Below are 16,193 nucleotides of genomic sequence, written 5' to 3' on the forward strand. Positions count from 1 at the left end.
ATGTTAGTCCAGGTTTTGTGATTGGATAATGACACAATGTTTCAATGGATCTTATCCACATTCTAACTACAGTATGTGATACCTGTACCACTCAATGCTAATTCAGATCTTAATTTAGGCACATCAGATTACTGTAGAAATGTCTCTCTCATGTAGCTGAACAATAGTGGAAGCCCGAGAACACAAGTTATTTATTCTGACATCTAACATAGTGGTCTTAAAAATACTACAAATTAAAATCATTCAAATTAAAATGAGTTGTTTTCTGACCTATTATTAATAGACTGAACCAACACAGTTCCTACATTGGGTATTTTCACAAGAACTGTTCTTTAAAAAAAAAAAAAAAAATGTAAGGGTTGGATCAGCTTAATATTGCGGAAAGATTGCTGCTTTCATCAATATAATAGTCTGCATCATTTCCAATCCCACATATAATTTTTGGGTAAATATATATATCCATATACATACACGTATGCATACATATTCACATATATACAGTGGGGAGAACAAGTATTTGATACACTGCCGATTTTGCAGGTTTTCCTACTTACAAAGCATGTAAATGTCTCTAATTTTTATCATAGGTACACTTCATCTGTGAGAGACGGAAATGATTTTTAAGTAATTAATTAGCATTTTATTGCATGACATAAATATTTGATACATCAGAAAAGCAGAACTTAATATTTGGTACAGAAACTTTTGTTTGCAATTACAGAGATCATATGTTTCCTGTAGTTGTTGACCAGGTTTACACACACTGCAGCAGGGATTTTGGCCCACTCCTCCATACAGACCTTCTCCAGATCCTTCAGGTTTCGGGGCTGTCGCCGGGCAATATGGACTTTCAGCTCCCTCCAAAGATTTTCTATTGGGTTCAGGTCTGGAGACTCCAGGATCTTGAGGTGCTTCTTACGGAGCCACTCCTTAGTTGCCCTGGCTGTGTGTTTCGGGTCGTTGTCATGCTGGAAGAACCAGCCGTGACCCATCTTCAATGGTCTTACTGAGGGAAGGAGTTTGTTGGCCAAGATCTCGTGATACATGGCCCATCGATCCTCCCTTCAATACGGTGCAGTCGTCCTGTCCCCTTTGCAGAAAAGCTTCCCCAAAGAATGATGTTTCCACCTCCATGCTTCACGATTGGGATGGTGTTCTTGGGGTTGTACTCATCCTTCTTCTTCCTCCAAACACGGAAAGTTTAGACCAAAAAGCTCTATTTTTGTCTCATCAGACCACATGACCTTCTCCCATTCCTCCTCTGGATCATCCAGATGGTCATTGGCAAACTTCAGACGGGCCTGGACTTACGCTTGCTTGAGCAGGGGGACCTTGCGTGCGCTGCAGGATTTTAATCTATGACGGCATAGTGTGTTACCAATGGTTTTCTTTGAGACTGTGGTCCCAGCTCTCTTCAGGTCATTCACCAGGTCCTGCCGTGTAGTTCTGGGCTGATCCCTCACCTTCCTCGTGATCATTGATGCCCCACGAGGTGAGATCTTGCATGGAGCCCCAGACCGAGTGTGATTGACCGTCATCTTGAACTTCTTCCATTTTCTAATAATTGCGCCAACAGTTGTTGCCTTCTCACCAAGCTGCTTGCCTATTGTCCTGTAGCCCATCCCAGCCTTGTGCAGGTCTACAATTTTATCTCTGATGTCCTTACACAGCTCTCTGATCTTGGCCATTGTGGAGCGGTTGGAGTCTGTTTGATTGAGTGTGTGGACAGGTGTATTTTATACAGATAACGAATTCAAACAGGTGCAGTTAATACAATTAATGGGTGGTGAACAGGAGGGCTTCTTAAAGAAAAACAAACAGGTTTGTGAGAGACGGAATTCTTACTGGTTGGTAGGTGATCAAATACTTATGTCATGCAATAAAATGCTAATTAATTACTTAAAAATCATACAATGTGATTTTCTGGATTTTTGTTTTAGATTCCGTCTCTCACAGTTGAAGTGTACCTATGATAAAAACCTCTACATGCTTTGTAAGTAGGAAAACCTGCAAAATCGGCAGTGTATCAAATACTTGTTCTCCCCACTGTACATACACATACCTATATAGATATACATACTTTTTTAAAGAATATATGTTTATTATTCCTTGCAAACCCTACCACCCTTCCCCCAATTGGAGTAAACTAATAAAAAGTTAGGCTTCTACCTTCAGTTTATACATCTCATACACATTTTACAGACACAATCTTTTACAATAGTTATATTTTGTTTGTTTTTAGTCCTTCCTCTATTTCTGATGTCCATCCAGTTTGATTCCTATTTGTAACTGTGCTATTTCACAAATTTATGAACCTATATCCATTTACAGACCTCGAATGTTTTATATTGGCTATCATGTTATAAGTCCCACCCTTACTAGACAAAATTTGAAGTTTTGAATCTGGCGTTGTTTTGCGTATCAATTCATAAACCATGTGCCATGGAATGGGTACATCGAAAATCTCTTCACAACTATTTTGCAATTTATATGGCACAGCTGTCAGTTTTTTGGTCCTTAAATGAAATTGGTATATGCTTTTATTTATCACACTTTTCGTTAAACATTTATGTTCTTTAATACAGGGCTGACATACAAGTTCCTTACTTTTTTCCCTTCTACTTGCCTCTTCCATTTTTGTGGTAATGCTGCAATTAATTGGTTGTAATTTTGGGTAGAGCAGACATTTCCATATGCCTGTTTTAGCTGCATGTGTGACATAACTCCACCAGTCCTATTTATGATATCATTCACAAAAATTATACCTGTGTTTTTACTGCAGTGAAGGTTTGATTAAATTCTCTATATTGGAGTTTTCCAGTATTTTGCGTCAGTCCCCCTGGACAGTGGTTCTCTTCAGTGCTCCCTGGGGGCTGGAACTCTGTAGACAAACATTAACCTTGGGGTAGACACTCTATATTTATGTTCTACTCCTTCCATTTTTACTGCATCTACCATTTGATCAACATGAAATCATCTCTGACTCTGCTGTGTCTGGTGGTATGGGTGAATGTGGATGCTTCATCAGCTCAGACTGGTAAGGATGTGTTTTCCTTCACTTTCTCACATGCTTGTAGTGCCCACATTGTGTTAGTATCCACCAATTGCTCTGTAAGACTGACTAGACTGTACAAAGTGAGCAAACGTAACTGATGTGTTTACTTTGCTACGTTTAGCTACTATTGTACATCATCATAGGGAAACAGCACATTACTCTTCTGATACGCAGGGAAAGTGACGACAATTTCTGCCTTCAATTCCATATTCACTTTTTATGTTTTTGACAGGACTTCAGGAATATAAACTCAGCAAAAAAAGAAACGTCCTCTCACTGTCCACTGCGTTTATTTTCAGCAAACTTAACGTGTAAATATTTGTATGAACATAACAAGATTCAACAACTGAGATATAAACTGAACAAATCCCACAGACATGTGACAAACAAAAATTGAATAATGTGTCTGTGAACAAAGGGGGGGTCAAAATCTAAAGTAACATTCAGTATCTGGTGTGGCCAATGACAAGTGATACTGACCCGAGAAATAGTTTGTCAGCTTCAATGTGCATTTGTTAGGTTAACATCTGTAAATCTTATTCTGTTGTACTGTAGCCTTGTAAAGACTCATGGAGACAACGTGTCGTCTGTTTTGGAAAACTTTATTGTCTGGATAAGGTCAATCACGATCATAACAATACCACTTGTCCACTTATATTACACCTTCAGGTAATGAATCACACAGCTGGGAGATACAGGAGAATATTCACACATTATAGAGCGTGCCGGTCTAATCCTGAATGCTGATTGGTTAAGACCGCATTCCAGCTGCTTATTCCACAAGCTACTACTGGCTAAATCTATGATGTTAAAATGCCTATTTACTCTGTTTCAACTGACTGCGCAATCCACTGTCTCATCAGCCCAGCCAGGCAATTTATAAACTTGATAGAAGGATATTCACACAATCACATCACTTTGTACTAATATAACAAATGTACCATTTTAGTCTAGCTTTAGATAGCTGTACTGTTATTATAGTGAAGCTGAGAAAGATACTGTTATTTTGTTTCAATGATGATACAATGTCAAATGTTGAAAAGACACGTATTCCATTACTGGATGGCTCACATTTCTTCTAAATCTAAATTAAACAAGTGACAGACACCACAAAAGCAAATGGGTCTTCTCCTTGCCTAAAAAGGCGGCTTTGTACGGATTCTTGAAATTGATGGAGGGAACATCATGACTCTGTAGGAATGAAATCACATGACAAGATAATCAGTCGGTTGAGAAATACTGCTGATCACGACTACTATAGAGGAGAATCTGAGGAGTAATACTGCTGATCACTACTACTATAGAGGAGAATCTGTGGAGCAATCTGGCTGATCATTACTATTATAGATCAGAGTCTGTGGAGTAATACGGCTGATCATTACTATTATAGATCAGAGTCTGTGGAGTAATACTGCTGATCACTAATAATATAGATCAGTCTGTTGAGTAATCCGGCTGATCACTAATATTATATATCAGTCTGTGGAGTAATACTGCTGATTGCTCCGACTATAGATCAGTCTGTGGCGTAATACTGCTGATTGCTCCGACTATAGATCAGTCTGTGGAGTAATACTGCTGATCACTAATACTATAGATAAGTCTGTGGAGTAATACTGCTGATCACTCCTACTATAGATCAGTCTGTGGTGTAATACTGCTGATTGCTCCGACTATAGAGGAGAGTAGACAGTGTTTAACCATGTGAACTTTCACTGTGTTTTAATGATTAGAGAAATGACTCCTGCTTGCTGTGATGTTATACTCCATGTTTCTGTTTTGCTTCACTGATAACCCCATCACATACTATTCATATTACTGTTTATATCATTGAATACAATACTGTTTACAATACTGTTCATTATACTTTTCATAACTGTTAATAATACTGTTCATAACTGTTTCTAATACTGTTCGTAATACTGTTCATAATACCTTTTATTATACTTTCATAACTGTTCGAAAGGTTTGTGTGATTATAAGACATGCCACTCTCCTTGTTAATTTAACTTACCCATTATGTTCATCATCTACCTATGAATAACGATGGCTACCTAAAAAGCAAAGAACAAATGATTTTGGTTATACAGTCAGAAGGTTACACATAGTGGCCTCATTGAATATGATCAAACAGGTGGATTGATTTTCATAAAAAAAGGTTTAGATTAAAATGAGAAAATACTATCCATTTACTGCTATTGTATATTGTCAATCCTGTTGTCTAGTCACTTTACCCCTACCTACAGTATACTGATGCTTCTGTGTATTATCTCTCCTTTTGCCTAGTCACTTTACCCCTTCCTACGTGGACATAACTACCTCAATTGCCTCGTATCCCTGCACGTCGACGTTGTACAATTGCTCCCTGTATAAAGCCATGTTATTTTTTACTTGTTTTATCGTTATTTGTTATTAACTTTGTACTCCATTTGTCACTTTCTATTTTCATTCAACTTTTTATCTTTAAATCTACATTGTTGAAAAATGACCCGGAAGTAAGCATTTCACTGTTAGCCTACACCTGTTGTTTACCAATCATGTGACAAATCAAATGTGTTTTGATTTGAGTATGAACATACGTTCACAATCTGTAGAAGATGACCACTTTCCGTCCTCTTTGCATGTTATTGTATTTTCAGTGTTACTTGAGAAAAAGTTCCAGAATCCTGAGGTACAGGTCACCGTTACACGTTCATCAGGCAAGAACAGATTTCTGTCAGCAGGTGTGTAACTGGTTCCTCTTGTTGGTGGCAATGACAACGCACATTTAGCAAATGCTGCTTAGAGACAAAACAATTACAGAAAAACATTATATTAGTATCTTGCTTGAAGTCAAAGAGATGAGTTACCCTGCTGTCTTAAAGGGGCATTCTGCAATAATCAACAATAAAAAAGCGCTCACCCCGCAAAGTTAAGCAAAGTTGATATTTATCCCTCTCAGCAAAAATCTTTTTCAAAGGTCAACTGCCCTTTAGAACCAGCTTCTCTACTAAAAGGCCTATATATCATCAATATGAGTAAGAAGCATTAATTATAGTGTCAAAATTGACTACAAAGTGTATATACTATCATTTTGGTAATGAAGTCAGTCTTGTCCAAAACGTGTTTGGTATGTGACTGCATCAGGATTCTCTTGAGGGCTTGGTTTGCATTACAATTAATGGTGTGTTCAAAACAAATGGGAACTTGGAACTCGTATATCTCAGACTTTCCGACTTCAGTGCGATCAAAACAACTGGGAACTCGGCCACTGCACTTGAACTGCTTCGCCAGACAAGATGTGTGGTTAGTATTTGCCCTTGCTCGGGAAATACCTACTCTAGAGATGGGCTTCCATAAAGTTGTGGCAGATGGCCAGGATATGGATTAATGTTACACCTGACTAGTTTCTACTTGCGCTGTCAACCGTCAAGAGACTGGTGTGTTGTTGTTAAGTAAAGTAGCTAGCTCCATTTTGTTTATAGCTTGTTAGCTAGGTAGCTACATGCTATCAGTTGATAGGCTATGCCACTATGATAAATGGCTGTGATATAACTAGTTAAATACATAGTCTCTACCTAACGTGTGATGTGAGAGGAAGATTTGCATAGCTAACATTGCACCTGAAGACAGGGTTGATCCCTGCTAGCTACCGTTAGCTAGCTCATAATCTAGCAAACCTGATGCCATGTATGATACATGTTGCCAGCTTGCTTTCAACAGTGTTTCAACTCAAACTGGCTAGCTTCTGTCCTTGTTTGTTGTGATTGAATGGCAAAGACACACCCAAGAAACATCCACATCAAACCACAACTCCAAGACAACTCTCGTTTGACTTCAGTCATAGGTGCTAAAATTCCTAATGAGCTTTGATGAAAAATTAGGCCAAATCAGTGAATTCTCCCTTTAAAACTGTAATGAGGGTGTGTGTTTCTGGAAGTCAATCAACTATTCTGGACAAGCAGAAAATAAATGAGAAGGAGGAGTCTACCGTATCCGTAGACAACTTCACCATTCATTTTCTATATTCAGGATTCAGCCAAACATCGTTTTAAGCAACCTTTTGGTTACTGGCCCAACGCAATAACCACTTGGCTATCTGCCACCCTGATTATATTTCAGTCCCTGGGCCATGCACGCTGGCACAGTGTGGCCAGGTGTCACAACTGGCAGTGTCTGGGAGACCCATCAGGCATCGCACAATTGGCCCAGCATCGTCCGGGATAGGAGAGGGTTTGGCATGCCGAGATCCATCTCGCTCTAGCGACTTGTTATGCTCGCTCTAGCGACTCCTGTGGTGGGCCAGGCGCATGCACGCTGACACAGTATCGCCAGGTGTACGCTGTTTCTTCTGACACATTGGTGCAGCTGGCTTCCGGGTTAAGTGGACATTGTGTCAAGAAGCAGTGTGGCTTCACTGGGTTGTGTTTCGGAGGACGCGCGGCTCTCGACCTTTGTCTCTCCCGAGTCCGTACGGGAGTTGCAACGATGGGACAAGACTATAACTACAAATTGGATACCATGAAATTGGGGAGACAAAAGGAATAAAAAATGTTTTTTTAAATTTAATTAAAGGGCCCGGGAGAGGGATGCGGCCCGGGGGTCGTACTTTGCCCCCCTTGACTTACCGTTACATTATTTTATGGGACTGAAACATAATTGGGGCGGCAGATAGCCTAGTGGTTAGCGCGTTGGGGCAGTAACTGAAAGGTTGCTGGATCGAATCCCAGAGCTGACAAGTAAACAATCTGTCATTCTGCCCCTGAACAAGGCAGTTAACCCACTGTTCCCCGGTAGGCCTTCATTTTAAATAAGAATTTGTTCTTAACTGACTTGCCTGATTCATTTTTAAATGTGAATATTTTTTTTCTGGTAACTACCTTGTACCAAGATAACGGTACCCAGTGGTATGGGTTCAAATTAATCAATTATTTATAGCTAATAATTGTCTAATTACCATATGTTCATGTAAATACCTGGTACTTTCTGTACTTTAAAATACAGTCCTACAGACTTACCTTGACACTCGATTGTCTTACTCCACTCTCCGTTCTTGCAAGTTGCTTTTCCTCTTGAGCCTGTGTTTGGGCCGCTAAGGCATCCATAATCTATTTTGTCCCCATTTTCATATCTCTCTCGGTCAGGAATCAGCAGCATTCTGGTGTCTGCACCCTCAGGTTTACTACAGTAATCTGCAAGTGAAGCACAGACATGGACAAATACCCTCCTCCATACACTCTTTTGGCTCCTCCATTTCCACAACATCTTGTAAAAACAGTGTAACGTGTTACTCTGTGTGGAAATATCAATCCAATTGCAAGGTTCGACATTAAAGCTTGTACATGACAAGTGAAAATCAAAATAGTCGGGCAAGCAAAATATAGACTTAAGTTGTTCGAATGGAAGTAAAAAAATAAAAATAATAACATCAAACAATTACTCAGATCAGAATTGAGTCAAAGTGTCCTCCGGATGTGATGTGTTGCGCACTGTTCTCACAATTTGGTGCTGCAGCATATCCTAGTGGGTAGAGCGTTGGACTAGTAACCGAAAGGTTGCAAGATTGAATCCCCGAGCTGACAAGGTAAAAATCAGTCGTTCTGCCCCTGAACAAGGCAGTAAACCCACTGTTCCTTGGCAGTCATTGAAAATAAGAATTTGTTCTTACCTAGTTAAAAAAAAGTTCAAATAAAAATAAAGCACATCAGAATATAATGATTGTATTGCATTGAGAGCCACGAGCAGTTTTTCACTATATTCGGAAAGTATTCAAACCCCTTGACTTTTTCCATATTTTGTTAAGTTACAGCCTTATTCTAAAATGTATTCAATCGTTTTTTTCCCTCATCAATATAGGTACTATCTTGTCTCATCGCTACAACTCCCGTACGGGAGAGACGAAGGTTGAAAGTCATGCGTCCTCCGATAAACAACCCAACCAAGCCGCACTGCTTCTTAACACAGCACCATCCAACCCGGAAGCCAGCCGCACCAATGTGTCGGAGGAAACACCGTGTACCTGGCAACCTTGGTTAGCGTGCACGATGAGACACGATAAGACAAGGATTTCCCTACAGACGACGCTAGGCCAATTGTGCAATGCCCCACGGACCTCCCGGTCACGGCCGGTTACAACCGGTTACAACAGAGCCTGGGCGCGAACCCAGAGTCTCTGGTGGCACAGCTGGCACTGCAGTACAGTGCCCTTAACCACTGCGCCACCCGGGAGGCCTGGTTTCTCCTTCTTTATCCTGACTAGTTTCCCAGTCCCTGCCGCTGAAAAACATCCCCCACAGCTTGATGCTGCCGTCCTAGGCTTCACCGTAGGGATAGTGCCAGGTTTCCTCAAGATGTGACGCTTGGTATTCAGTCCAAAGAGTTCAGTCTTGGTTTCATCAGACCACAGAATCTTGTCTCTCATGGTCTGAAAGTCCTTTAGGTGCCTTGTCCTTCTGGAAGGTTCTCCCATCTCCACAGATGAACTTTGGAGCTCTGTCAGACTGACCATCGGGTTCTTGGTCACCTCCCCGACCAAGGCCCTTCTCCCCCGATTACTCAGTTTGGCCGGGCGGCCAGCTCTAAGAAGAGTCTTGGTCTTTCCAAACTTCTCCCACTTAATAATGTGGAGGCTACTGTATTCTTGGGGAGCTTCAATGTTCGAGACATTTTTTGATACCCTTCCCAAGATCTGTGCCTCGACACAATCCTGTCTCAGATCTCTACGGACACACATGTCTTGGTTTTTGCTCTGACATGCACTGTCAACAGTGGGACCTTATTTAGAAAGGTGTGTGCCTTTCCAAATCATGTACAATAAATTTAATTTACCACAGGTGGACTTCAATCAAATTGTTGAAACATCTCAAGGATGATCAATGGAAAAAGGATTTTGAGTCTCATATGTAAGTAAGGTATTTATGTTTTTTGTTTTAAACAAATGTTCCCAAATTTCTAGAAATCTCTTATCCCTTTGGCATTGTGCGGTATTGCGTGTAGATTTGTTTATTTAAACCATTTTAGAATAAGGCTGTAACGTAACAAAATGTGGAAAACTTCTACGGCTATGAATACTTTCCGAATGCACTGTAGTGTACTTAGTGAGTTATTTGCTCAGTTTGAGCAATTATTTTGTCTGCAAATAGGTTTCTTAAGGGCATGAAACGTCAAGGGGGATGTTGCTCCAGGAGAGAGAGCAACATTCAATATGTAATTGAGGGAAAAGCTGTTTTTTAAACAATTATTTTTAAAGAGAGTGGAGTTCCAGCTTTCTGTGAGTTTAGCACATATTCTCAACATTAAATAATAAGGAAATGCTACCACTTTACAAACAGAGAATGTAATTGAGATGATGCACAAGTGGAACAGAGTGGAGCGTGCTGTTTGTAGTGAATATATACTCTATATAGGTCTACCAACGGACAGTTTTTGTTGGACATTACATTCACTGTTAGATCAATTACATTGCTATCTAGCAACAACATCAATAACAACAACAATAATATTACCCAGCTCTAGACAGATGGTATTCTACAGTTTTGTCTCATTCTCTGTATGGTAATAATAATGATACTAATGTATTTCATTTTGTAATGTGTCTTCTTGCATCATACAACACAATTTGGACTTGAGCTTTCAAACAAGTCAAAAATCTGTCTTACTTTTCCAAAGGACAAGTGGGAAATAAAGTTCATGTCAAGCCCTGAAATGTAGTAAACGCAATAAGCACTTCAATGTTTACAGTACTATAGTAATGCCATAGACATTAAACACACAAGAAGAAAGAGCATCCCCACCCCTGTTTTGGTTAAAAGCTGAGGGATGAAATGTTACCACTCTCAAATTCATAGACATAGCTATGGATACAAGGATAGACCATCCATGATATCAACATTATACTTTGAACCATCTATTGAGGCTATATAGTGTTTGTTTACATTTACTTTGTTTACAAACAACGGAGTAAAACAATCTTATATTTTGGGTTATGATGAGGTTCGACAGTTGAACTGAGCTCAGGAGTCATTTATAAGTTATGTTCTTCAAGAATCATTTGGTACATGTAATTCATTTAGAAGTCCAACAATGGGTGTAGCAACTGCAGATTTCCCTTTTAAACTGACCTTTGCCCTTGATGGTCTTATCCCACTCTCCGTTCTTACAAGTTGCAAGACATCCATACTCCACTTGGTCCCCATTTTCATAACGTTCTCGATCAGGAATCGGCAGCATTCTCCTCCCTTCACCCTCAGGCTTACCACAGTACTCTGCAGATGAAGCACAGCATGTTTGAACTATCAAAGTGCAACTAACTACATTGACTGAGTTGGTCCCGCTTCAAATGACATTCAGTTTATAAAGCCTTCATGATGCGTTCATCAGCACTACATAAATGTATTACAAATCATCTACAACAGTATGTCATGCTTTATAAATGGTTCATAAATGGGACATAACTGTGTGAAATAATCACCAATGTCCAATGTGACATAACCCACTATGTCAAATATGATAAAATAATCTCCCAGTGCATTACTCATTGGCTTAATCTACCAACCAATCATCTCTACAAGAACTTCCCCCATGTGTCTTGTGCATTAGTCGGTCAGACGTCTTGGCAGTAAAGAGATTGTGTTTGTAACTCTTATTGGGATAGTTTTCCCCACAATCGACCAAAGATTATAAGTGTGTAGTCTTTATTCATCTGTGTGAAGCCATTAACTAGCTCTGTCCTTTGATAATTAGCTAGATGGAAATTAGGGCTTGTTGTTTTTTCTCTCTCTTGAGGCTAGGGGAATGGTTTCCACTAGATAGCAAAACCACAAAGTCAAAATTGGTTAGGGTTAGGCATAAGGTGAGTAGTGTGAGAAAGGTTAGTATTAGGTTTAAACTGAAACTCGAAGAAGGGAAATTGTGGAACTGGGCGGAGTTTATGACTTTGTGGCTGTGTTCAATTTTTGCTGTCAAAGGACATGATAACAAATACTTTATTCAGTAAGGTCATTCCCATACAATTCTATGGTCACTCCCACTAAGGCCAACTTTGAATGGTTGATATCCCAGGCTTATATGTGTGCAATAGCCTGTGGACGAGGTTTGTATCTGGTCAAACACAATTATTTCCAGAAGTTTACTAAGGGTTGGTAACAGGCTGATTGGTCAGCTATTTGAGCCAGTAAAGGGGGCTTTAATATTCTTGGGTAGCGGGATTACTTTAGCTTCCCTTCAGGCCTGAGGGCACACGTTCTCTAGTAGGCTTAAATTGAAGATGTGGCAATATCATCTGCTATTATCCTCAGTAATTTTCCATCCAGATTGTCAGACCCCGGTGGCTTGTCACTGTCGATAGACAAAAATAATTTTTTCACCTCTTCCACACTGACTTTACGAAATTCAAAAGTACAATTCTTGTCTTTTGTAATTTGGTCCGATCTACTTGAATGTGTAGTGCCAGTGTTTGTTGCTGGTATGTCATCCCTAAGTTTGCTTTTCTTTGCCAATGAAAAGGTCATTAAAGTAGGTTTCAATATCAGTGTGCTTTGTGATGAATGAGCCATCTGATTCAATGAATGAAGGAGCCGAGTTGGCTTTTTTCCCAAAAATTTAATTTAAGGTGCTCCATAACGCTTTACTATCATTCTTTATATATTTGTTTCATTGTGTAGTTTTTTTTATTTAGTTTAGTCACATGATCTCTTAATTTGCAGTACGTTTGCCAATCGGTTGTGCAGCCAGACTTATTTGCAAAACCTTTTGCCTCATCCCTCTCAACCATACATTTTTTTCAATTCCTCATCAATCCAAGGGGATGTAACCATTTTTACAGTCATTTTCTTAATGGGTGCATGCTTATTACTAACTGGAATAAGTAGTTACATAAATGCATCAAGTGCAGCGAGGTGCCAGCTAGCGGAGTGGAACACTTCAAAAATAAAGGAGAGCCGCACCCTCTAGGAGAACAGATGCAAAAATATTTATGTCCAATGTTTTGACAGACAAGCTGTCTTCATCAGGGTATGACAGACAAGCTGTCTTCATCAGGGTATGACAGACAAGCTGTCTTCATCAGGGTATATGTCCATCAGGGTATGATGAAGACAGCTTGTCTGTCGAAACGTTGGACATAAATATTTCTGCATCTGAGATCCTCGATTGTGCAGCTCTCCTTTATTTTTTAAATGCTCCTCATTACACACCACAGACCAGCAAATATTCTTTACATCATCAACATATGAATCACTACAAAACTTGTTTTATGACCTTTTATACACTATATTAGGCCCAGCGTTTGGAACTGTGGTTATCCTAGATATGACTATTATATTGTGATCCCTGCATCCTATGGATTAGGATACTGCTTTAAAGTAAATATTTGCAGCGTTAGTAAAGATGTGATCCATACATGTTGATGATTTAAATCCTGTACCGTTTGTAACTACCCTGGCAGGTTGACTGGCAACCTAATCCAGATTGCAGGCACTGGTTACAGTTTGAAGTTTTTCCCTGAGTGGGCAGCTTGATGATAGCCAGTCAATATTTAAATCACCCAGAAAATATACTTCTATGTTGATATCACGTACATTATCATCTTCGCTCGCTTGTAACCGCTAGAAAACACAAAAAACTGCTAGACACCACTAGAAACTGATACAGACCGCTAGGAACCACACAAAAGACCACACTTGCCATTTTGGCACTGAGTTGGTTTTTGGAGGAGATTTTTTTTGCAGAGTTTTATTATTTACTCTTTACGTTGGATGGCAACAACAACTGCCCGAGTTACACCAGGAACGCACAAGCCTTCCATCAGTGCTCAGACTGTCCGCAATAGGCTGAAAGAGGAAGGCCTGAGGGCTTGAAGGCCTGTTGTAAGGCAGGACCTCACCAGACATCACCGGCAAAAATGTTGGCTATGGGCACAAACCCACCGTCGTTGGACCAGGCAGCACTGGCAAAAGTGTTCTTCACTGACGAGATGCGGTTTTGTCTCACCAGGGGTGATGTTCGGATTCGTGTTTATCATTGAAGGAATGACGGTTACACCGAGGCCTGTACTCTGGAGCGGGATCGATTTGGAGGTGGAGGGTCCGTCATGGTCTGGGGCGGTGTGTCACAGCGTCATCTTACTGAGCTTGGTGTCATTGCAGGCAATCTCAACGCTGTGCATTACAGGGAAGACATACTCCTCCCTCATGTGGTACCCTTCCTGCAGGCTCATCCTGACATGACCCTCCAACATGACAATGCCACCAGCCATACTTCTCGTTCTGTGCGTGATTTCCTGCAAGATAGGAATATCAGTGTTCTGCCATGGCCAGCAAAGAGCCCGGATCTCAATCTAATTGAGCACGTCTGGGACCTGTTGGATCTAGGGCAATTCCCCCCCAGATATGTCCTGGAACTTGCAGGTGCCTTGGTGGAAGAGTGGGGTAACAATTCACAGCAAGAACTGGCAAATCTGGTGCAGTCCATGAGGAGGAGATGCACTGCAGTACTTAATGCAGCTGGTGGCCACACCAGATACTGAATGTTACTTTTGATTTTGACCTCCTCTTTGTTCACGGACACATTATTCAATTTTTGTTAGTCACATGTCTGTGGAATTTGTTCAGTTTATGTCTCAGTTGTTGAATCTTGTTATGTTCATACAAATATTTACACGTTAAGTTTGCTGAAAATAAACGCAGTGGACAGTGAGAGGACGTTTCTTTTTTTGCTGAGTTTGTATTCCTGAAGTCCTGTCAAAAACATAAAAAGTGAATATGGAATTGAAAGTAGAAATTGTCGTCACTTTCCCTGCGTATCAGAAGAGTAATGTGCTGTTTCCCTATGATGATGTACAATAGTAGCTAAACGTAGCAAAGTAAACACATCAGTTACGTTTGCTCACTTTGTACAGTCTAGTCAGTGTCTTACAGAGCAATTGGTGGATACTAACACAATGTGGGCACTACAAGCATGTGAGAAAGTGAAGGAAAACACATCCTTACCAGTCTGAGCTGATGAAGCATCCACATTCACCCATACCACCAGACACAGCAGAGTCAGAGATGATTTCATGTTGATCAAATGGTAGATGCAGTAAAAATGGAAGGAGTAGAACATAAATATAGAGTGTCTATCCCAAAGTTAATGTTTGTCTACAGAGTTCCAGCCCCCAGGGAGCACTGAAGACAACCACTGTCCAGGGGGACTGACCCAAATACTAGAATTCAATCAAACATACATTGCGGGGAGGGGAAACACCGAGGAAAATGCTCAATGTAGGAACTGCATTGGTTCAGTCTATTAATTAATTGAGCAAATCAAAACAAATTTAAAAGTGCAAATCATTTGGTCAGCCATATAGACACATATCTAATCTGAAGAGCATAGATTTAGAGATAGAAAGACATTTAGACAGGTAGCAAATACTTTGAATGTTGATTGTAATGATGATAAGCTCCATTTGTAAATAATAAATATTAGATTAGAGTAGATTGGATTGGATTAGAGTAGATTAGAGTAGATTCGTTTAGATTAGAGTACATTGTATTAGAGTAGATTAGAGTAGACTAGATTCGATTAGAGTAAATTAGATTTTATTAAATTAAATTGATTAAATTAAATTAGAATCAGAGGCACTTTATTTAATGTTGGACAATCATGAAGCTGAAAATGATTTAAGAAAACTATTGACAGGGGTTATTCGTTGACATGTTTGTCCAACAAGCCAGTGGCCATCTCTTCCCGTGAGCTGAATCCACTATTGGCAATGAGGCAATTTCATGACCCCATGTATACACTACTGACGAAAATCAACACTTCCTGGGCTAAGTCTACTATGACCAGTACGCTTAAAAGTTATATAGTCCACATGTGTGACAGAGTGTTTAGTTTGATCTTTCTGAGGATGCATGAATTGGATTTTCTGTGTGTTCATCAGCTGATAGTCCACAGTGTAGGGTTCTGAAACGAGAAGATGGTACATGAATCAGTGTGTGAATATGTCCTGAAGATCAGGTGGCATTACAATTGGCTACAGTAGCAAGTCAATGTGCTGTGGTTAGTCGATGTCATTAGTACATGTAGGCAGGGGTAAAGTGACTGCATAGATAATAACAGCAAGTAGCAGCAGTGTAAAGACAAAGGGGTAGGGGGATGGGGGGCTGTCAATGTAAAT

General features: G+C 40.0%; 1 protein-coding gene across 4 annotated transcripts in view; it reads right to left on the reverse strand.

Moving 5' to 3' along the window:
* The window catches only part of LOC116352880 (complement factor H-like), a 30,326-nt gene extending 15,094 nt beyond the window's left edge, over window positions 1-15,232 (reverse strand). The window contains exons 1-6 of one of the 4 annotated variants that reach the window (XM_031819133.1): window positions 15,022-15,230; window positions 11,155-11,298; window positions 8,053-8,226; window positions 5,635-5,835; window positions 5,070-5,109; window positions 3,641-4,246 (exon numbers count right to left, since the gene is read on the reverse strand). In XM_031819133.1, coding sequence (XP_031674993.1) covers window positions 5,090-5,109; window positions 5,635-5,835; window positions 8,053-8,226; window positions 11,155-11,298; window positions 15,022-15,136 — 654 coding nt within the window. In that variant the 5' untranslated portion in view covers window positions 15,137-15,230 and the 3' untranslated portion in view covers window positions 3,641-4,246; window positions 5,070-5,089. Of the gene's footprint in view, window positions 1-3,640; window positions 4,247-5,069; window positions 5,110-5,634; window positions 5,836-8,052; window positions 8,227-11,154; window positions 11,299-15,021 lie in introns of those variants that run through there. The other 3 variants (XM_031819134.1, XR_004208490.1, XM_031819136.1) reach the window with 3 other exon arrangements.
* Between the last annotated feature and the right edge of the window lie 961 nt (window positions 15,233-16,193).

Source organism: Oncorhynchus kisutch, unplaced genomic scaffold, assembly GCF_002021735.2.
Source record: "Oncorhynchus kisutch isolate 150728-3 unplaced genomic scaffold, Okis_V2 scaffold1874, whole genome shotgun sequence".
Taxonomy (NCBI): Eukaryota; Metazoa; Chordata; class Actinopteri; order Salmoniformes; family Salmonidae; genus Oncorhynchus; species Oncorhynchus kisutch.